The sequence below is a fragment of the Neovison vison genome, chromosome 11, assembly GCF_020171115.1.
Source record: "Neovison vison isolate M4711 chromosome 11, ASM_NN_V1, whole genome shotgun sequence".
NCBI classification, from domain to species: Eukaryota; Metazoa; Chordata; class Mammalia; order Carnivora; family Mustelidae; genus Neogale; species Neogale vison.
In genome coordinates, this window is record NC_058101.1 from 48,358,926 (window position 1) to 48,383,008 (window position 24,083).

The 24,083-nt window shown below is 37.9% G+C and overlaps 1 protein-coding gene across 4 annotated transcripts in view; it reads right to left on the bottom strand.

Moving 5' to 3' along the window:
- Window positions 1-24,083, bottom strand: part of ZCCHC4 (zinc finger CCHC-type containing 4) — a 43,973-nt gene that overhangs the window by 11,981 nt on the left and 7,909 nt on the right. For 3 of the 4 annotated variants that reach the window (XM_044225855.1, XM_044225854.1, XM_044225858.1), the window contains exons 4-8: window positions 17,909-18,184; window positions 17,338-17,418; window positions 9,480-9,552; window positions 5,013-5,163; window positions 3,236-3,336 (exon numbers count right to left, since the gene is read on the bottom strand). In XM_044225855.1, coding sequence (XP_044081790.1) covers window positions 3,236-3,336; window positions 5,013-5,163; window positions 9,480-9,552; window positions 17,338-17,418; window positions 17,909-18,184 — 682 coding nt within the window. The remainder of the gene's footprint in view (window positions 1-3,235; window positions 3,337-5,012; window positions 5,164-9,479; window positions 9,553-17,337; window positions 17,419-17,908; window positions 18,185-24,083) is intronic. The other variant, XM_044225856.1, reaches the window with a different exon arrangement.

Below are 24,083 nucleotides of genomic sequence, written 5' to 3' on the forward strand. Positions count from 1 at the left end.
TGACAGAGAGATAAGAGAGCACAAGTAGGCAGAATAACAGGCAAAGGGAGAGGGAGAAGCAGACTCCCTAGCGAGCAGGAAGCCTGATATGGGACTCGATCCCAGGACCCTGGAATCATGACTTGAGGTGAAGGCAGACACTTGACGGACTGAGCCACCCTGGTGCCCTTTTGGTGACTATTTTATTCTGTACTCATCAAGTGCTTTATCACCGAAGAGTCTACATAATTTACATTTTATGAAGATCTGCAGCATTTCTGCCTCCCTCTTACCTGAAAAGTATTTCAAACAAAAGAGATTTAGTGATTTTGTTTTTTTTACTGCATTGTGGTTTGCTGGCTTATAATCATCTTGGGCAATGTGAGAAAAAAGTCTAATCAAGGTCTATGGCAGAAGACCTATGAAGGAGACAAGAGACTTTCAAATTTTTCATTTGATGAAGGCAGCTAATATACACCAGAAAAGAAATTACTATAAAATAAGGTTAAAATAACAAAAGAAAAGAAAGAAAGCAAAAGTTTCAGAAAGGATAATAGTAACTCCAGAGAAATTTTCAAAAAAGAAAGAAAAAAATTAAGAAAAGAATGAAAGACGGAACATCAAGGTGAGGTATGACAAATAAAGGCTTATAAACACAACAGGAGATATGGTAAAATCAGTTTCTCCAACTGAGCATGCGATGGGCTGCAGTGTTCTTCTCTTGAAATCGGGGAAAACGAAGATTTGTTTTGTTTCACAGACCTTATTCTAGTTTTTCTTTTCAAAGTTTGGCTTTCTCCTTTCTAAAGGCTGCTTTTTTCACTTTGTCTGATACCCAGTCTGAGATGGCCTAGTTAGAGAAACTTTTCTCACCCATACACTGAATTGTATAATTATTTTTAATAAACTTGGACCTTGGAACTATTTCTCAAAACTGAGACTCCAGAATTTCCACAAGTTCCTTTCTAGTAACACAGACCGTCGAAACAAGCCATGGCTGGTTTCTCCACATGAACCTCTCTTGGGCACTCTACTCTGGATCTGCCTTCTTTAGCTTCTCTGCCATTTCAAACTCTTGCCTGCAGTGAAAACTCATTTCTAAATGTGCATGGAACAGTTTTCTGAGGGACCTATGTTTCATATACTGCACAAAAAAAAAAAAAAAATCCCCAAAGAAGAGTTTAACCCACACCCAGAGACTACCTGATTGGTCTTGACAATGCTGAGAGCAATAACCATTGGTCTACATTTGCTGTGTGTTCGGGATAACGCGAAGCCTCTTCATGTATTATCTCAAATAATTCCTAAAACCTTATGAGGCAGAAATATTATTACTCTGCTCATTTAACAAGTCACAAGATAAAATGTGTAGGCCTCACAAGTAAGTGGCAGAACCAGGATTAAAACTCAGGTCCTTCTCAACTCTGGAGTTCACGTTGTTTTTCAAAAATTCAATTACTCTGTGCCAGACATTGTATTAGATGTTCTAGATGATTATTCACTGTCAAAGGCAGCAGGTGCTCCTGACAACTGAAAATAGTTTATTTAGTTAACGTCTTTAGGATATGCCTGCTATCTCTGTACTGCAAATGTCAATACTAGAAGTACCCCTCAGACAAGAAACAAAAGTATGTGCTCCAGAAAAGGAAAGTAAACCAGATTTGGGAAGAAAGGATGTGGACTTTGCCTAATGCAGAGCTCAAGAAATCAAGGTTAAAACGGCTTGTGCTATAAACTTTGGAAAGGAACTGTTACACGGTTCAGTAGCCACAAAAATGTCCATTAAATTTGATAACATAATTTTTGGAACACTATTTCAGTTTTGGAAATTTATTTTAAGGAAGTTATGTAAAATATGGAAAAAATTATGTGCATCAGAGATGTTTAAGGCAGTGTTATTTATAGTACCATAAAGGTGAGAGCAACCTGTATGTCTAAAAAAAAAAAAAAGCTAACAATTGATAATATAACCTGCTAATGAAATAATTTAAAGTGATTAAAAGCAGATGCCTGGAAGGCTCAGTTGGTGAAGATCTGCCTTCAGCTCAGGTCATGATCTTGGGGTCCTACGATCATGCCTCACCTTGGGCTCCCTGCTCAGTGGGGAGCCTGCTTCTTCCTCTCCCTCTGCATGCTGCTCCCCACTGCTTGTGCACGCAGTCAAATGAATAAATAAAATCTTTAAAAGAAAATAAAGTGATTAATAGCATAAAGACTATGGAGCTACATTTTAAAATGTATACTTACATAAGACACAGTGAAGAATGCAGAATTCAGATTCATCTGCTATGATTACAAACCCATAAAACGTGTCAAATTATAATATTTGCTACTTGGGATGGAATCACAGGTAGGGCCTGCCCTCTCATTTTTGGTAACATTGTTTCTTTAAAAATTTCTAAATGATTTTCATAATGGTAAATGCCTTTAAGATTAGAAAGATGAGACCCAAGTGCTAGCTTGGAATGGGTAGTGAAGACATGTTCATTTTTAGTTCCAGGGCAGAAAAAGCCTTCATCGAGGTAGTCCATTGCTCAGAAAGCTCAAATAGAAAGATCTCATTACAAAAGAAGAAGCAGTGGCCACCTGGTGACCCCACATGGTGATGGTGACAAGGGGGTTAACTTCAGAACCCAAGGAAATGAAGGCAGGAAAGTGGACATTGAAGCAGCAAGAGTTGAGGGCAGAGGTGGGAAGGAGGGCCAGTCAACTCCACCCTGAAATCAGCCCACTCACCCACACACACGGACCTCAGCCTCTCTGTTTCTCTGACACCTGCCACCTCAGACACACCTCCCTTCAGAGCTCCTGGAATCCTCTGAGTGGCACAGTAAAGTATAGTTGACATTCCACCGACCAGAAAAAGCGACTGACTTCTTTACAACCTCTGAACAGACAAAAGTCCTGTTCATAACAATGACTTTGGGGCCAGTGAGGTCAGCTGGTCTAAAACCTGGCTGCGCTGCAGGCACCTTGGAAGTTTGGTAAAATGTGGTTTCTTGGGGCTGTACCCTCTAATTTTTACTTCATATGTGTATTTTGGCACCTAAGAATCTATATTTTTAATATAGATTTCAGCACCCTAAGAATTACATTTAGGAACCTCTGGACTAAGCGATGTATGTTTCAATTTTAGTGTTTAATACAGCTTATGATATTTTCATTTACTAAAATCGATGGATTGTCTCATCAGAATATTTACTTAAGCAGAATGCCCATTTATCAACCGTGCCAGAAAACAGAATATTTACTATACCTGGTAATCCAGCATGCAGAAGCTTGGAAAAAACTGACGAATTCGGAATTCAAAAAAATAGGGGAAAATCCAGAATATGGGTAGTTCTTTTTGACTGCTATCTAATGGATCACAAAAAGGAAACGAAAATAAGAAACTGATATTGAAAAAAAAAAAAAAAAAGAGCTGTAACCGAAAGACCTCTAATATTGGGAGAAATTACAATTGTTCAATGTACTTAAATCATACTAAAGAAAAGAATGTTTACCAGAGTGCCATTTATACCTTGACCTTTCCCAAAAGTCAATGGAAATATTCTTTTACAATATATTACATTTACAATATTAAATGAAATATTCATTTTATTTATTTGTTTATGAATTAATTAATTAAATTCATTAAAGGAAATATTACATTTACATTAAATGTAAGTATAAATGGTATGTAAGAGTAGTCCTTACACACACAATCTCTATATTCTAGCTCAAGGCAAAGATATCACCATTAAGTGGGGAATGACAAGGAGCCTGACTTGGAAGTCCCAACATCATTGCGATATGGTGGCAGGAAGCATTGGGCCAGAAGGTAGAAGGCCTCAGGTCAGCATCCCAGCTCTGCCACAGCTCATTATGTCTGTTTTCAGGGATGAATCAATCTTTCCTGAAGCATGGGAGATTCTTAAAAACAATTAAAATTAACTTCAATGACAGGGGACATAGCTATTATTTACACAGCACCTCGTACAGGCTGAGCCCAATGCCAGGTACTTTCTATATATTACCTCCTTATGGTAACCCCTGGAGTTAGATATTAATAATCCCATTTCATAGACAGGGCAACTGAAGCCATAAGATTTAAGTCATTTTTTCAAGTTCATGCAGCTAATAAGTGGCAGAACTGAAATTCAAGCCCATTGAAATTCAAAGAAGAGGAGCTCTTTATTGCTTCTTCAATAACACTTACTTTATCCATTCTGATCAGTGGACTTAAGAACTGAAAATAAGTGGAATACTTAACACTATGAGTCATGTTTCAGATTTCTTTTGCATTCTGTCTCCAAAGCACATTATTTATGTAGCATAATTAAAGGAGAAACCTGATCACAAATTCCTGACACTCTTTCAGTTTATCAATTTGCTAACTGGAAACTAAAAAATGATCATACCAATTAGACAGTTAATTAAATAAACTATTTTGAAGGCCTAAGGCACTTTAAACGGAATAATAACCCCCAGCCATTAACCCATGTGGGTATCTGTCCATGTGAATATATATTTGTCACTGATAACCACTATATGGTTCGTGCATATCCGATCTTCCTACCCAAATCTTGGCACAGTTTAGAGCTCTGAGCCAGAGACTGGGCCCCCTCTTAGAGCTGTGGGAAAGACTTCAGGAACATGTAATGTAAGATCCATGCAGGCAGGAATATGTATCTGTCTGGTTCAGTCTCTATTTCTAGCACCTAAACAGTACCTGTACATAGGGGCCACTCAGTAAGTATTTATTGAATAAATGACAACAGTTTATTCCTATTCTTTATAAGGTCCCCTTATGTTCACCTACAAGTCATGTTGAGAACACGTGATTAGGATAATACGAAGTGTATCATGATAATGAAGTCTCCCGCATTCTCAAATAAACCTGTTTAAAACACACACACACACACACACACACACACACAACTCAAGACATGTATATTTTATCAGAGCTCTGATTCACTGAGCTCTGCTAATATTTGACAGGAAGCAGATACACAGATACATGTTTATTTTGCAGTAAGTAATAAATTACACACCTTGGCTTTGACCTTCTTTCCACATAGCAATTAACTTCTTGAATGTAACAGCCAGAGGTTCAACCAAGCCACCAAAAGGAGGATCTGTCACCATAATGACTCCCTCACCTTTATCTTCCTGTAAAAATGTTCTGCATACTTCAAGGGCAGCCTGGAACAAATAAAAATTCATTTCTAAATGAGGACTAGAGGGAGGCACTTCATCCTATTCAGCGAATGCATTAGGCTCAGTCCCACTGTTTGTCCTGAAACTTCACCCATCCTGCCACCCCAGAGTCCCTCAGTGACATCCAGAAGCCTCTCTCATTCAGCCCCCAGGAGATTTTATCTTTTGGGTTCCTTGATAAGCAGGTTTTTAAAATTGCAAATTCAAGCACCATCACTATCAGAGGACTACACATTTCAAATGGTTAAATTAAAAAACTAAATTTAGTAACCCAAGAGAGAAAAACTCATTACCCATGAATACTATCTAAAACGCTAAATTCAATCCCACAAACAGAAGCGGGGACTGAGCTAAACACTGGAGACACAAAGACGAATAAGACCTATTTTTTTCCTGTCTGGTTTGTCCACCACAAGTTCAGTTTAATAAGAGCTACGCGTTACCAGTCACCTCGCACACGTCGCTGGGCAGCAGGTGTTGGATAGACATGTTTGGACACGCACACTAAGTAAATGAATGAAAGTCCACAAACAACAAAGCTTAGCCAAGCCACGAAACCAGGCTATTAACGAAGTGTTTTTAGTCACTGTAAAATTAACATTATGCACTGTCTAGCATATTTATTATTTTCTGTTTCAGGAGAACAGATAATAAGAGATATACCTATAACACTAAAGCCAGTCTACTGACTTCGCAGTCATTTTCAAACACTCACCTATAAAAGCAAATCAACAGTATACAGAATAGCCTAAGACTTTAAAGTTTAATGCCATTTTAAACTTTAATAAACCCATATGTACTTTATAATAAAAAATATATTGTTTTACTACTAAATCAATTTAGAAGACTCAATTGATGAGAGGAAAAACGACAACATCCTAATCCCCTTTCCCGGGGACAGTCTTTATTAACTTCCCACTGGAAGTCCTGGAGCAAGGGATGGCGTGTCAGGAAGGTTAATCATTTTTCAAGTGCTGCCCGGCACTTCCTTAACCTGCCTACATGAGCAAGGATTTAAAATACAGATGATGTTATTGAAAAACCTTCCAGTTCCTTAGACTTAAAAGTAGGAAAAGAAAATAAACAAGTAAATGAAACCTAAAGTCTTAGCCAAATTAAAAAACCAATAGAGTACAATTTGTTTCCAGGTAAGAATCAATGGTATGACGTCCCATCATGGCCTGCTGCGGGTCCTAATGTTGGCCACCCGGGGAAACCCGATGCTTGCTTATGCCACCAATGCTGACAGTATCTTAACTCTGTCTTTCATCTCAATCATCACTAAAAAAGCGCTTGGTACTTTATTATTTTTTTTAAAGATTTATTTACTTACTTGTTTGAGAGAGAGAGAGCGCAAGTGTGTGCACATGGGCAGGGGGAGGGGCAGATGGAGAAGGAGAGAGAGCAGGGAGCTGAGCAGGGAGCCCAAAGCAGGGCTCGATCCCAGGACCCTGAGATCATGACCTGAGCCAAAGGCAGACACTTAATCTACTGAGCCACCCAAGTGCCCCCAAGGTGCTTGGTACTTTAAGTAACAATCCCCTGTACATACTTCAACCTCCTTGCCCATTAAGGCATATGATATTTTCTATTACCTGAAAGACTATATGATTTTCTATGAGAAAATCCTGCACAGGTAACTCCTGCTTTTTAATCCAATGGGCTGTGAAGTGTGTATGGTCCGTGACAGGGGCTTATATCCCCCAAAGCTCCCTGCACACCTTCACAGGCACCTGGCCAATACTTAAATACTCAGTGATTGATTAGTAGATGGTAAGCATCCACAGAAAACCTTGACTCAGGAAGTAGGCAGAAAAAGGGCCCATCATAAAATCATCCAAGACAATAGTTTTCTGGAGATCAATCTCTACAGTTGCAGTGCTATGTAAAGGCTGCTCCTAAAATATAGAGAAAGGTCGTCCGGGCTGGGCAGCCCTGGTGGGAGTCGTCCCCCTAGGGCCCCCCGGAGGGCCTGCGCTGGCCCTCGGGCTGGAGCGGCGGGACCGGCCTGGCAGTGGGTGGGCGTCTAGGCCTTGCTTTACACCGTGTACAGAAACGGCACTTCGGTTTCTCTGACGATTCCTGGAAGCCATAGAGTTTAGGGGCTTTTTTAAAAAAATAAAGGAAAATGAAAGCAAAAAAAAATATATAGAGAGAGAGAAAGGAAAGCCTGGGCTACACAGTTGTTTTCTTCTGGGAAAAATAAAGTGGAGCTCAGTCTTGGCAGCTTATTCCAACCATTATTTTAGAAACTTAAAAGATAATTCCATAAGCTTTCAATAAAAGTTAAAAAGAATTTTCTAGGAAAAGGCTAATTACATATTACATTTTTAAAAATATTTTATTTATTTATTTGACACAGAGAGAGAGAAAGAGCAAGCACAAGCAGGGGAAATGGCAGGCAGGGGAAAAGCAGGCTCCCTCAGCAGGGAGCCCAATGTAGGGCTCGATCCCAGGACCTGGGATCATGACCTGAGCTGAAGGCAGATGCCCAACACACTGAGCCACCCAGGTGCCCCTACATGTTATTCTTAAAATATAAGCAATGGTTAGGCAACTATTAGGTATTCAAATGTCATTTCACTCTTATCTCACCATTACCATTCAAGACAGAAAGCAAAGTCATGGTATGAAAAACAAGACGCACATACACAAACCAGCATCCAGCAATAAGAGACACTCAGTTATTTCACCTCCTCTGACACTGGCCCTGACACACATGCCCCTGACCACACCCTGGAGCCTGAGGTCCCAGAGTTCCAAGAAGTCATATTAAATACCTCTACAGCAATATCCCACCTGCCCCACAAACCCAACATTTCCAACTTCCACTTCCAACTTTCTCTCCTCTGTTTCGAAGAATGAAATACAAAGCCAGGCCAGACAACCAAGTCATCTGTGACTTCTACCCCAGTACACTTACCACCGAGCCTTCTGGCTTCCATCTGTGAAACGCCCACGGAACCCACCTCTCTTTTCCCCACCACCACTGGCCTAGCTGAGAAGTCCATCATCATCTATTGTCAAGTGAGTCTGTGATTCTTCTCTCTTCTTCACACTCATCTAATCAGTTCTCAAATCCTAGAGATTATCAACCACATAAGCCCTTTGGGAAACTGAACTATGTCTATTTCTAACTGCTATTTATTTCAATACTTGGTTTTCATGGTAATCATAGCTAAAAAATATACACCCCAATGCTGACTGAGTCTCATGGAAGGAGACTGGCTAGACTGAATCAGAAGACTCATTTTTTAATCCCAACCAACAATTTAGAATTTGTTTTCATTTCCTAGATACTAGTTCTTTTTTTTAGTTTTGCTTGGTTTTTCTTCTATCATTAATTAACATTTTAAGAAACAATATATATTTATACATGGTTCACAATTTTTGAAAAATTGATTTACATGCATATATGGATATGTGCTTCAGGTAGTCTTGATCATTTCAAACAGTTGTGGCCAACTTCCTGTCCGGTGTGATTACTTGGTTGGGTATAGTTTTTATTTTGTAATATGACTCACAAAGAGCTCAATCTAGGAGTAAAAGTATCAGCTCTGCTAGGCTGCTTATTCATAGTGACATTACTAAAATCGATTTATTGAAAGAAGCTACCCCCTACTACCCATTGAGGGCCTCTGCCATTATCACCATCACTATCACCCAGAGCTCACAGATAAGGGGTCACTCTCAAACTTGTCTAATTTTTAAGAATTAGTCTAATAAAACTATGACTCCCCCTAATCTGGACATGAAATTTACCAGGGAGGCAAACATCAAACAACTAACCACAGAGTTATTTAATTACAGTATCATATAGCTAGAGAAGACAGCCCTTGTCTGGGTTTAAGGGGAGCCTGGAGAAAGCGACTTGGAACAGAGCTTTGAAGGACGAGGTGAAGTTAACAAAAACTAGAAGGCAGAGGGAACAGCATGGGCAAAAGCCTGTGTGGTGGAAAAGACAGTCCCAGATGAGTCATACATTCAAACACAAAGACAAACCCCAGAGCAGGAACAAGAAGAGAGACTGGAGGGTGGCAGGTGTCAGATCAGGCAAAGCCCTGGAGGCCGTGGTAAGAAAGTGTGTCTGTATCCAAAAAGCAGTGAAAAGTCACAAAAGAAGAATAGCACAATCACTTCTAGATACTCGATACACATTCAGTGGATGAAGGGGGGGAAAAGCCAATCAATAAATGGTGCAACAGCCACGATCTGATCTTGAGGGATTCTAAAAAATAAGAAAGGAGGTACTCTGGAACTTGTTCTTCCACAGTAACAAGGATAACGGTTGTAATTCTTACCTTTCCATCAAAGAAGTGATGGTTAAACATGTTATAATGGCAAAAGCTATCTTCCACATAAAACTGTGAATACCTGTAAAATAATTTATTACTGTAGTTATTTGCCTAGTTATGGCTATATAGTAAGTAAATACAAACTAAGTTTTAAAACTATAAAATCACACCCTTAATAAAAGCAACTTCATCATCCCTTAGTTTCTTGAAATAAAGAATACTTTCCCAAACTCTCAGGGAGTCAGTAACAATGAATGAATATCAAATTTAAATTATGTTCCCGGGGCGCCTGGGTTAAGCCGCTGCCTTCGGCTCAGGTCATGATCTCAGGGTCCTGGGATCGAGTCCCACATCGGGCTCTCTGCTCAGCAGGGAGCCTGCTTCCCTCTCTCTCTCTCTGCCTGCCTCTCCATCTACTTGTGATTTCTCTCTGTCAAATAAATAAATAAATAAATAAATCTTTAAAAAAAAAAAAAAATAAATTATGTTCCCAAGTTAATAAGCCAGTGAGAAAACTACAGAAGACTCACATACAAAATTCACATGTTACTTCAAACTACAGAATTATACAGAAACAATGATATTACTGATAGATTGTTACACAATTTAAGTTTGAGATGGGATGGCAATTAAAATACACCTCTCATACTTAATAATTTCAAGAAAAACACTGAATCAACATTTTGGCTCAACAGCTGTTAATTATTTTCTTCTGTGGTTAACAAAAAAATATTTAATACAAAGCATTTCTAGTCTATTGCAGATTAGCTCAGTAAAATATGCTTCTCAATATATAAGAAAAATAAGCATGTGCATTTCATATTTACTGAATTAGTGTCAGGAAAGAGAGATATTTATTTACTGATTGAACAATTTTATTCTTCTAAGATACTACTTTAAAATGCAATCAGTAATGAATGAAAGTACCAGCTTTGGGCATTAACATTTCATAAATTTTTGCTAATTTACTAAAAATTCATAGCATATTATGGTTTAAATTTGCATTTACTTGATTTCTTACAAGACTGAGTTTTCTTTACACCTTAATTGTATTTGTATTGTCTGTCTCTGCATCTTCCCCCCTTTTTATATATATGGGTCTTGTTAGCTCTTGCTGAATTCTGAATTTTTTGTATAATATCAGGATAGCATTGTGAACCTCCAAAATTTTGCTATAAACAACTCACATACGAACCACACTATCCTTGTACAGAATCCATAACCTAGTGAAAAAAATCCAGGGGCACATGCTTATTTATACAACTTCTTTAACCAAATCGTGAGAGTGACACTTTGCTTCTACTTCTACTCCTCCCTTACTGTCCGTAACTGACTTGCCGCCCATGATGAGCATGTAGTCTAATGCACAGACCTGCTTTATCCACTATGGTTAAAAGTTATACAGGTTCTGTAGTCAGACAGTATGGTTTCAAACACTGGGTCTTGGGGGGCCTGGGTGGCTCAGTCAGTTAGGCATTCAGCTCTTGATTTCGGCTCAGGTCATGATCTTGGGGTTGTGGGATTAAGCCCCACACAGGGATCTGCACTCAGCTTGTCCCTCTCCCTCCCCTTCTACTCCTTCCTGTATTCTCTCTCACACACACTCTCTCTCAAATAAAATCTAAAAAAAAAAACAAAAAAAAACAAAAAAAAAAACACTAGGTGTCTCACTATTACCTATGTAACCTTAGTGAGTTATCCTACCAGAGTCTCAGTTTCTTCATCTACAAAATGGAAAAAAATAATAGTGTCTTACTTCATTGGACTTGGAAAGTATAAATGAGAAAATATATGTAAAGTGCTTAATACAAAGCAGCTACATAGCATTTACTGAAATGCTAGGCATCACTACTTTAGTAAGTACCGGCTATAAAGATTTACATCTTAACGCCCCTCATGTTAGGGAATTACATTTATGTCCAAGCAAAATTTCTCCTCCTATAATCTAAACCCATTTCTTCTTGTTCTGTAGAGACAGAAGAACAGCTGTTCATTCTAAGTACAATGTCCCCTAATATCATTTGAGATACTGTCAGTACATTTGTGGATTTCATAAAACATAAATTTGCACTGAAGAAATAAACAAAAGGTTTGGATAACTGAAAAAACATTTGAAATAGTCTGTAACCTGATGAACATCCCAAAATGCTGGGAAAATGTCAATTGCTATCAATAAACAAATGTCTTCCTAATTAACTAAATTCCAAATAATGGATAATATAGATGTATCAGTTATTTTATATGTAAGTATATCTCAATACCAGTACTATTGTGGACTATCATTTGAGGATTTTCTTCTTTCTTGCATTGTTTTTTTAAGTGTGAACAAAGGAAAATAGAATTCCTTTTAAAATATATTTCTACCCCCTTTCCATTTTTTTGTATTGCTTCTCAAGGATACAATAGTCTTTTTCTAAAAATTAAAAAAGAAAATTTTATTTACATAAAATTCAGTACAGCACACTTGTCCAAAACATTCTGGGCAGCAGTAGGCAGAGTCAAAGAGAGAAAAAAGCCAAGATTTCAGCTCCGAGTTTCCATCAAATACAAACAAGGGAGCATAATTTTTCATATTTTAAATTATGAAAAATCACTGAACATTACCCTCTTAAAATGAAATTGGCCTCGAAGAATTATTCTCTGTATTGAATAAGGCAAACAAAACCAATCAGAAATGCATGCACTTGAAAACTGCAAAAGGACATTCATTTAATTTGGCCATTCATTCTCTTTAAATGAGAGTCAGTTACCAAGTGTGAAACATGCTCTATACACAGGAAATGTAATCAAGAGCTGAATAAAATTAGTCCATGAAATGAACCTAAGAAATCCATTTTTTTGATATAACTTTATTTGGATGATAGTTTGCCAAATAGAGTTTCACATCTTTCATGTTAAAATTGGAGCATATAAAAATCCATCTTAGCAAATGCTAACTTTGTATCTTAGACCCCCTAAAGAGGATATTTATAGCATATGTAACATTGGAGCTGGGGTAGTTCTCTGAAGCCTTGGACAGACCTTTTGTAGGCTGACGACAAAGGAAAGTCAAGTGCCCAAAGTAACTACTCGCTGTCACTCTATATCACATAGGAATTTGTTCCTGATTTAATTGTGGTCCTTGTGAAAAATCGAAGCTACTTCATACCCCACAATATCGTCAGTACAGGCAACAGACTGTTCACCCTGGCCACTAACGTGTTTCAATAAAATAAAAACTCTCTCTCTTTCTCTTTTTAATTTACTGAGGGGAGGCATAGGGAGAGGGAGAGAGAATACCAAGCAGGCTCCACACCAGCCCAGTGTGTGGTTCAGTCTCATAACCCTGAGATTATGACCTGAGCCGAAACCAAGAGTCAGACACTCAACCAAATGAGCCACCCATGTACTCCAACGAGCTCTCTCTTAATACCCAATGTCAACCTTTTACAGAACTGACTCCATATAAAAGAAGCTAAGCTAACTATTACAATACCTTCAGTTTTTGTTTCCAACACATACACAGAAGCTTATAGATACAAAAAGAAAAAAGTATCAGTATATTCAATAAGTTACAAAATAACTTTATCCACATCCCCCTACTCTGTCCAGGAAATTTTAATATACAGGCTCAAGAAAGATAAAACTAAAAGACATATAGCTTAAATTAAGAGTTAAGGGTCCATGTAAATCTTTCAAATTAAAAGTAATTCAGCTATGATGGAGAGTTCTGGTGACTGGCTGTAGAATGTGAAGATATTCAACTTAACACTACTGAACTGTACACATAAATAACTAATGTGGTAAATTTTAACCAATGTGTGTTTTATCACTGTTTTTTAAAAAATAAATCAGGACACTAGGAATGAACAATACAAAATGAAATTTTTTAAAAAATTTAATTTTTAATAGTCTAGTATCCAGAATATATTTAATTTTCAACTTAACAAAAACAAAGGCAAATAACCAATTAAAAAATGGACAGTTGAATAGACACTTCTCCAAAAAGATAAACAAATGGCCTATAAGCACATGAAAAGATGTTCAGCATCATGAGCCATTAATAAAATGCAAAACAAAATCACAATGAGATACTACATTAGAAAGACAGACAACAGGGGCACCTGGGAGGTTCAGCTGGTTAAGCTCACCAAGCTGAGCTTGATTTCAGCTCAGGTCATGATCTCAGGATCCTGAGATCAAGCCCTGCATTGGGCTCCATACTGTGCATGGAGCCTGCTTAAGATTCTTTCTTTCCATCACCCTCTGCCCCTCCCCCTGCCTGCCTGAGCTCATTATCTCTCTTAAAAAAATAAGTAATTAATTTATTTAAAAATACAGATAGACAATAACAAGAGCTGACAAGAATGTGGAGAAATTGGAATCTGCATATATTGCTGGTGGAAATGCAAAATGGTAGTCACCTTAAAAAATAGTTTAGCAGTTCCTCAAGAAGTTAAAAGTAGAGCTACCATGTGACCCAGCAATTCTACTCCTAAGAGAAATACCTGTTATGGGTTGAACTGTCACTCTTCAACATTAATCTACTGAACCCCTAATCCCCAGTATCTCAGACTATGACTGTATTTGAAGACCTTTTATAAAGGCAATTAAAATAAAATGAGGTTATTAGGGTTGTCTGTGATGCAAGATAACTGATGTCCTTATGAAAGAGGAAATCTGGACCCACAAAGAAAAACTGGAGATGTACACACACACAGGACAGACCATGTTAGAATACAGCGAGAAGGTCACCTGCAACCAAAGGAGAAAGACCTCAGAAGTCACCAAACCTACTGATACCTTGATCTTGAATTTCTAGCCACCAGAACTGAGACAATAAATTTTTGTTGTTAAAGCCACGCTATCTATGGTTATTTTGTTATCGCAGCCCTAAAAAATTCGCACAATACCCAAGAGATAATAAAACCTATATTCACACAAAATTTGCACACAAATGTTCACAGCAGCATTAGTCAAAAGAGCCAAATGCGTAAGTGACACAAATGTCCATAAACTGCTGAATGGATAAACACAATTTGGTATATCCTTATAATGGAGTTGTTATTCAGCCATAAGAAGGTATAACTTGATGAACCTTGAAAATACGACATTAAATGAAAGAAGCTAGAAACTAAAGGCCACATATTGTATGAATGCATTTTTATGAAATATCCAGAATAAGCAAATCTATAGAGACAGAAAGTAAATTAGTGATGGCCAAGGGCTGGGGGTAGGGGGGAAAAGAGACGAGGTCACTCATGGGGACCATGATGGAGGCACCATCAAAGATAATGGAAATGTTTGAAATTATGTAGTGGTGATGGCTACACAACCTTGTGAAGAATACTAAAAACCTCTTTCCTCTATGTGAAATACGTCTCAATTTAAAAGACAAAAATATGCCTGATACTTGGTGGGGGAAAAAAGACTAATTCTTACTTTTTAAAATTATTATATGCATAAAAAAGGTCTAAAAAGCCAAAATGCATAAGGTTTTAGGTGACAGAATTAAAGACCATGTCTCTTTAAAAAGCTGCTATTAAAAAAAAAAAAAAAAAAGTAAACCGGAGATCCTTGAAATTTGAACAAGTCAAGATGAATCACTGATTTTTTTTCTAGTTTGTGTAGAAACCAGTCCACCACAACTAGCTTGGAAAAAGCTTGACTTGAATGAAATAAAAAAAAAACTCTATGGTAACTTCAAAGAACTGTACTATTAGAAAAACAAGCCTGTACCATTTTCACTGAGGTAAAAGTCCCAAAGGGGAGAAGGTGAGTGCTGCTGACAACTGATACACATTATGTTAACTAATTCAATTTTGGACACGTGACGTGTGTGTGTGTGTCTCCCCTGCACCTATGGTCAGAGAGGGTTTCCTTTGGTGAACCCACTCAATGTGTTTGGTCAGGGCTGCCAGGGAATTCTACCTGTGAAGCCACAGAGAAGGTTCTGGAATAGGCATACAGCTCCAGCCAAGCCAGTCCCTCCCTGGAGCTGTGCTGCTGGGGTTCTCAGGAAAGAGAGCTGTCTCCTAGACAGTAAAGCTGACATCTGCTGCCACCAAAACCCCTGGCAATGAGCGTGAAGTAAATGGTAGCATAAAGCCAATTCCAAGAAAGAACGAGAGGCGGAAAGAGAAAGATGCAGCCCGAACTACACCGGGCAAGGCCCAGGACCTCGCCTGCAGGGAGGCCTGCTAGATCCTAGGCTCCAGTCATGTGAGCCAATAAGTCCTGTCTGACATAAATAGATCTCCAGGCTCCAAGGAAAGGTGCCTGATGAAGGAGGGCCATATTCCAAATATATGAATAACCTGTAAACCCACTGCTGACTCATGTGAACCTTCGTGGAACAGGCACGGGGGAAGATGGGGAAAGAGAGAGACATTAGGACAAGAGAGAAATGGGCCATATAAAAAAAGCTTCTGTAAAAATCTAAAAGCAAGTTATTCCCGGAGGGTATCAATTTTGGAGCCACAATGACTGGGTTTGAATCCTGACTTGGCCACTCATCACTGTTAGGTCAAGTTATTTCACCTCTTCATACCTTGGTTTTTCACATCTGGAAAACGAGGAGGATAACAGCACGTACTGTACAGTGGAGACTCTTGTGAGGACTGACTGAGGGAGAGCAGGGTTTCACCCAGGACAAGCACTCAGTGCGAACACCCAATGCAAACACCAGCTACTGTTTGCACTGTTATGATAAGAACCCCAGAGTTAAACTTCTACCTTTAAAATAATACACTGACAATAATTTAACAGTCATTCTTTAGGAAAGGAATGTGGTATTTAAAACAAGAATCTGATACATCTATCCAGTGGAACATCAATACAGCCTCGAAAGGAGTAAAGTACTGTTCCATTCCGTGAGCTGGATGAACACAGCGGCACATGGAAGAGGCCACAAGAACAGGTCACATATGGGGATTGCCATTTACAGGACACACACAGAACCAAAAGACCCACAGGGACAGAAGCCAGATCACTGACCATCACAGCAAGTGGGGAGAGGGTTTCTTTTCGGTGTAATGGAAATGTTCGGAATTGGATGGGGGTGATTACTGCAAGACATAATGAATATACCCCAAACCACTGGCACATACACCTTAACTTGGTGGGTTTTCAGTGCACTGTGTCTCAATTTAAAACTTTAAACAACTGCAGAAAGTAGGAAAAGTACTTCAAGTTTACAGGATCCCAGAGACTGTGTGGGTGGACACATCTGCTTCTAAATTATCACCTAAAGGGCCACGTGTGCTCCTCTCTGTTTGTCCCAACACATCAGATGCTATTTAATTCTGACCTTCTCCCAGATTCCAGCTGTCTGCTAATCCTGTGCTTTAAGACCTGTCTATATCCAGTGAAAGCTATATCCAGTGAAAGCCAATATGCACATCATCTGGTAAAATGTGTTTTACCAGATGAATAAAATGTGTTAAAGTAAAATACAGTAAAAGAATTAGAATAAAATGAATTAAAATAAATAAATATACATATGCATTAAATAAATATATTAAAACATCATGATGAAACAAAATCTGGGAGAAGTTCAGATTTATTTTTGAAAAATAAGTGTATGAGAGGAAATTTCAGTCAGTAAGAATTTACCTCTACAATACAAGCCCAAGTCAATGAGACACATTCACTGAAAAAATTTAGGAAGCACACCCAACAACAACAAAAGAAATCCACTGCCTTTCTGTTTGAAATATGAAAGATTACAAGGGGAGTTTATATGACTAAAAAGGTGGCTTCTAACCAATTACTACTTCTGAACAGTAAAGGACTGCAACAGGTAATAAACAACAAATAAGAGAAAAACATTAAACAGAAACAGGAGACAGTAAATGAGAATAAATATCAGGCTTTATAAACCTACCTAAAATCAATATCCAATAAAAGGCTTTTAATGTTAGACTTCTTTTCACCTGATGCTTTCAATCTGATCAGCTCATGCAACCTAAAACAATTCATGAAAGCATGAATGAGGAATCATTCCACATAAGGGATATGATTCCTTAATGAAGAATCACAAATGCCACAGATAATAAGCAAATAAATCAAAACAACCCCACCAATGTTCTCCTGGTATTTCTAATATTTCAATAAAACACTGAAGAGAATTTGGCAGATATAACCAAGGTTTCAGTTTTTCAAACATTTTTTTAAAAAGGTAGAACTTATCTGAAAAAGAGGAGTCTAAAATGATAAGCAATTAAAAAATCAAATCAGAAGGAATCTCCTGTCATATATCAGAAATCTACAAAGATTTCTCTGAAATGTAATGTAGATTATGAACTCCTCAAGAGAGGGACCGTGCTTTATACTTCTCTTGCTTATTTGAAACTGCATGCGATTTCCCAGAACATAGTAAATAACTATGTGATCATTTTTTCTTACAGTTTAAATAGTGGGGATAGTAGAAGTCTTTAAAAAATCATATAGCATACCTCGGTGTTCCAACACATAGGACTCTTGTGAATCCAAGGGTAGAAAGTAGGTCTACCAAGAACTGACAGCTCCGATCAGCAAACAGATACTGGGCATTTGTCTTCTTGTTTTCCAGTGGATAAAGAAGCTGACTGGGCCTTTTCAACTGGGTGATAGAAATATCACCTACCACCCGGTGCTCTTGATGCTTCTCCCAGTCATCTGGCAACAGCAGCTGCTGACATCCCTGACAAAACTTCCTCTGAGACAAGGGCAACTCAATGAACTTCAAGTACCTTCAAGACATAAGTCAACACAAAATCACAGATTTTAAGTTTGATGTTTTAAAGACAATTTCTGTTTGCTCTTTTTGGGAGGCACAAACTACTATTACCTCCAAAGAGTACTGTGTAAAGAAGCAAAGGTAAGAAAAATCTGTGGAATGTTGGCTGGAATTGATGTCCGGCTGCATACCTACAAAGTAGAAAAGAATCAGCAATTTTATAAGAATTGAGATGCTCCAATTCAGTCACTGAATGAGGATCAATATCCATTTAAAATGTGAATATAATATATTACTCAAACAACTTAGTAGTAATGGAGAGTACCATCACGTTTAAATTTATTGACAAATCCTGTGTTCTAACTCTGAAGTGTTAAATAGTCTGGCTCAGTATGACAGTCATTTTAAAATGAGAAATTAAGATCATTCTTCAATTTTTTATGGCATACTTAGCAAGAAAAATTACCTCCTAGGAGAAAAAATGTTGCTACAAAGTTCCTCTATTCTTAGCAGCACCGAGGAAAGCAATTCTGAAAAAGCTCATCCCCCCAAAAGCAAGACAATATCCAAAGCCTTTAAAAAAAAAAAAAAAAAAAACAAACCATACTGATATCCCATTTGATCCCTTTCAAGTCATCCTCCTATCTGATTTCAAAGTTACCACTTTGGGGGGTTTTTCCCCCCTTTCATTTTATTAGAGATAATTAGAGAGAGAAAATAATTACAGCACATTATTTTAAAACTGCTGATTTTGTACATGCAGTAGCAGCTATGAAATCAGAGTAAGAAAACCAAAGAAAAACAAACACCAGTATCAAGGCCCACAGTGGGTCGGCAATGTCCAAATCTAAGCATGTCGAATACTGCACTAAAGGGTTCTTAGAGTTCGAGAAGAAGCCCACAGTTCCAACTGACTAACTGCTAGAACTGCACTGGAAAAACTGTGAGCTTCACATAGAATCAAAGTGGGCTTTAAAACTTTTTATATCTAAGCACAGCTTCACTTGAAAGCACCCAAGGCAGTGACAAATCGATACTCTGAATGGCTACAGCAAGAAATAAGCTTATCGTGCCAGTAATTTAAATGTTTCTATTTCCATGATAACTGTGCTTCTGACAGCTTTATCTATGGCTGGAAAGAAAAGGGAGAGCAGTATTAGGGGAAACTTTTCTAGTAATTCAAAGTAAGAATGTCAGTAGAGAAAAGGGCCCCTAAGACAGGAAATGCAGTAGAAAGAACCAACACGTTCTCCAGCAACAGAAACACTGAATTTACGACTACTACCTTTCATTATTAAAGGTAAAGAGTTGAAGGCTTCCACATCCAGCCATGATGGAGTCAGAGACCAGATTTACCCATCCTGGCCCTCAAAAATTTTTTAAACAGACAAAATACATGAAAGTACAGTTATAACATAATGGATGACAAGCAGCCCCAATGGTGAAGAGGAAAAGGGAACACATGAGGGACTGCTACGCCTGCCCAGTTTACTGCCTGTGGAGAGCTGGTGACACGGGCACAGAGAACCCAAACACAGCTCAGTGACTTGACCAGGCAGAGTTAAGAGTGCTGGAGGCGAGGGCGGCTGGAATCCACAAGGCCGAGTACTGGAGAAGATACATTTGGAGTCCACAGGCCAGAAAGCAGGCCACTGAGAGGGAGCTCCACGGTTTGCCGTGATTCCCCTCAAGTCTGTTGCTGAGTACTAAGCAGTGAGCAGCACGTGCAGTGAAAAAAGATCTCAGAGCGAGGGAGAGAACCGCTCAAAGGAGCAAGCGGAACAATCACCGGATACCCAACAGGACACAGAAAGGTTCCAATCAACAAGCCCGAATGAAGAAATCTTCTAAGACACAAGCATCAGGTACAGTGCTAAGGAGGGTAATTGCCTCAGAGTGGGGAGCAACTAGCCCTACCCTCCAAGGTGCCCCAGTCTTGCCAAAAAGCTTAAAGATAAGCCTTTAAAAGCAAGGAACAACAAACTTTTTCTGTATAGGATCAGGTAATAAATCTCAAGCTTGGCAGGTCATCTGGTTTCTCAGTCTCATCCACTCTGTGACTGTAGCACAAAACCCAGTGTTACTGAACAGGCCTAACCACAGCTGGCCCTCGCCCTGCAGTTTCCTGAATCCTGCTCCACAGTATCAAACTACAGTCAAGTAACAACGGCATTCCAGGAACGAAGCTCAAAATATGGAAAAGGAATAAAAACTCCCCAGGATACAAGAAGGTAAAATGGACACTGCTAGCACTGAATCGAAGTATTATCAGGTATGTAAGAAACAGGAACACATGACCCATGGCTAGGGGCAAAACACCAACAATCAATTCAAACTGAGTCCAAAATGACAGAGATGCTATGATCAGTAGACAGAGACATCAGAGCCATCTACTGTAACTATACTCCGTATGTTCCAGTGGTAGAAAAAAGCACAAGCCTGTTAGGTAAAAACACAGAAAATATTAAAAAGACCCAATTCGAACTTAAAAGTATTTTTTTAATTGTCTGAACTGAAAAATACTCTAGATGGGATTAATAGCAATTTAGATATTACAGAGAAAAGATCAGTGTATATGAAGGCATGCAGCCTTAGAAATTATCCAAAATGAAACACCAAGGGGCCAAAATACATGAAAATGCACCCCCAAGAGGGGCAGGCAGAAAAATTTTTGAAAAAATTATGGCTGAAATTTTCCAAAAATTACATCAAAAGATTGAAGAATCTCAGAGAACCTCAAGCACAAGAAACATGAAGAAAACTACAAGATGCCTCATAATAAAGTTGTTCAAAATCAGTGAAAAAGAGAAAATCTTAAAATCAGAAGAAAAAAAGATATGTACAGAAACAAAGATTAAGAACAATACCAGATTTCTCACTGGAAACAATGCAAAAAAGAAAACAGTGGGGCAATACCAATTCCACACACACCCTTCCAATACACTAAAGAGGAAAGTACAGTTCCCAATTCCTTTCATCAGGCCAGCAAGACCCCAATACCAAACCAGAAAAAAAAAAAATTATAAGAAAAACAAAGATGAATAAACCTCATAAACACAAACTCAGAAACTAATAGAGTTTTAACAATCAAAACCACAGTATATAAAGAAGGTAACAGATCATGACCAAGTGTAGGTTAGCCCAGGAATGCCAAGCTGCATTCGATCAACACGAGCCACCATATTAACAATCATAAAAAAAAAAAAAAAATCACCTCATCAAGTGCAGAAAAAAAGAACTTGACAAAAATCACTCATTCACGAGAAAGATTTTCAGAAAACTAGGAACAGAAGAGAACTTCTACAACCTCATAAAGGGCATCTGAGAAAAACATATAGTTTAACACCATACTGGTAAAAGACTGAACACATTCCTCCCAAGACTGGGACACAAGCAAAGATGTCTACTTTTACCATTTCTATTCAACATTGACGGGGGATTCCAGCCACTTTGATAAGGCAAGAAAAAGAAATAAAAGGCAGAGATTGGAAAGGAAACATAAAAATTTTATCCACAGGGTTATCTGGCGGGCTTAGTCATTAAGCATCTGTCTTCAGCTCAGGTCATGACTCCAAGATCTTGGGATCAAGACCCACATCGGGCTTCCTGATCAGTGGGAGGCCTACTTCTCCCTCTTCTACTCCCTCTGCTTGTGTTCCCTCTTTTCCTGTGTCTCTCTCAGTCAAATAAATAAATAAAATCTTAAAAAAAAATTTTATCCACAGACAACATGATCTTATATGTAGGAAGTCCTGAAGAAATATTTTTAAGTAGTTGCTACAACTAGAAAGTAAGCTCATCAAGATTACAAGATAAAAGATTAATATACAAAATCAACTGTATTGCTTAGAGACTGGCTAATTTGCACATCATCAATCTTAAAATCACACAAAATGAATAACCAGACATTATCTATGTAATTCAAAAGGAAATATACCCCATTACTTACAAAAGAATACTCTCCCCTAAAACTGAACACAAGTCTGATCATACTGCTACAAGAAATACAGGGATGGAATAAATGTTAAACATTACAGCATATAATCAACAAACCCAGAATGTGAGGAATTCTATACGACAAATTACTCTGTTTCTTCAACAAATGATTAAAGATACCAACTGATTACAATGCATAAACCCTGTATGGATCTGATTTGAAAAACCAATTATAAAATGGCATTTATAGGGTAATCAGAGAAATGTGAATACTAATCACATTTATATATTAAGGAATTGTTCATTTTTCAGGTATTTTTAATAATATTATAATTGTGTTTTTTTAGAAGGCCTTATTTCTTGAGATACATAGAAACACATTTATGGGTAAAATTATACATATCTATACTGCAAGTCAGGATAGAAGGTATAGGTGAAATAAAATTAGTCACATACTGATGACTGATAAAGCTGGGTGTGGGTGTAGGAGATTCTTTATACTGTTCTCTCTGCTTTTGTGTAAGCCTGAAATTTTCCATAATAATTGATTTTTAAAAGTACTTTAAAGAAAAGGCAAGAATTAAGTTCAAAGAAAACAACCAAAGATGACCCCAGAAAATACTAAGCAAGAAATGGGTTGTATTCAGCCCCAAATCACATGCAATTTGGTTTTTCACTCTTTGGCAACAGGAATATAATCTGGGAAATTTCTCGAATTAAAGAACATGAGTTTCCAGTTTGAAAGGATTTAATCAATACCCAGCAAAAGAGAATATAAAAGACTCACATCAAGATAGGTAATCATGAAATGTCAGACCCACAGGAATAGTTAAGATTCTTAAAAAAAAAAAAAAATGACAAAGGGATCAAACAGATCACAGCTTATTTATGAGATCAGGAATGAACCTTCTGAACTTAAACTTCTCAAGAGCTACAATGAATACAAAAGTAAATGGAACCCTGCCTTCCAAATTCTGAGGGAAAAATATTTCCAACCTAGAATTCCATCCATCTGTAATCCATCTGTACAGGGATCAACCAAGTATCAGCATAGAGAAGTTTTTTCAGAAACACAGATTTCAAAATTGTTGGGTGGTAAAAATCAGGTTGGCCTCAGACTTCTACAATACCAAATTTAACTCTAGAACAGTGTTCCTCACAGAGTGGCCATGCACTAGTGCTGGCAGTTAACTGTTACCAGTTCCTGATGAGACAAAGACAGATATTAAGAGTCTACGTTTAGAAATTTTTATACCAATCAAAGCACTTTCATGCGTATTCAAACTAATAAAAAATGTGGGCTTGTAGTTTGTATGTTTCTTTTTTTCTTTCATTTAATTTCCTAGTAATTTATTTTCATTATATTTACAGAAGTATCTGATCTTAATGGGTAGGGAATAAAAACAAGAACATAATACAAGCAAACAAAAGACTGATCCTTTCACAGAGATCATTTAAGAAATACTCCTGTGGAGGCCTTGAAGCAATCCTGCATTTATTCCAAGGAAAATATGTAATCTGAATAATTTTATAGCTGGATCAGTGCCATTCAAGAATAAAGGAAGGAAATATTTTGGGACTTGGGAGAACTCGGGTTTATGTAGTCATAGAATCTGGGTCCTTAATGAAAAACCTTCAGGATAGCTGGGTACCAGGTAAAAGGGCCATTCCAGACAGGAGCATTTCTGAAAGCCCTGGGACGGATTTCTCTATGAGGATGAAACCAATGGATTATGCTTCATCTGAATGTTCTTAAAGGACTCAGACATCTGAGTTTGCAGTTGAAGCAGTGATATGCACATAAATAAGCAAACAGCAGCTACAATAATAAAAAATCCCCGTCTATTATTAACTCCAAAAAACCCAAGAAGTTGTGTTGGAAAGAAAAAAACTTACTTTGATTTATTACACAGTTTAGCTCTGAGCAGCATGTAAGGGTTATAATAATGCAAACAATAAAATATGAATCTAACTAA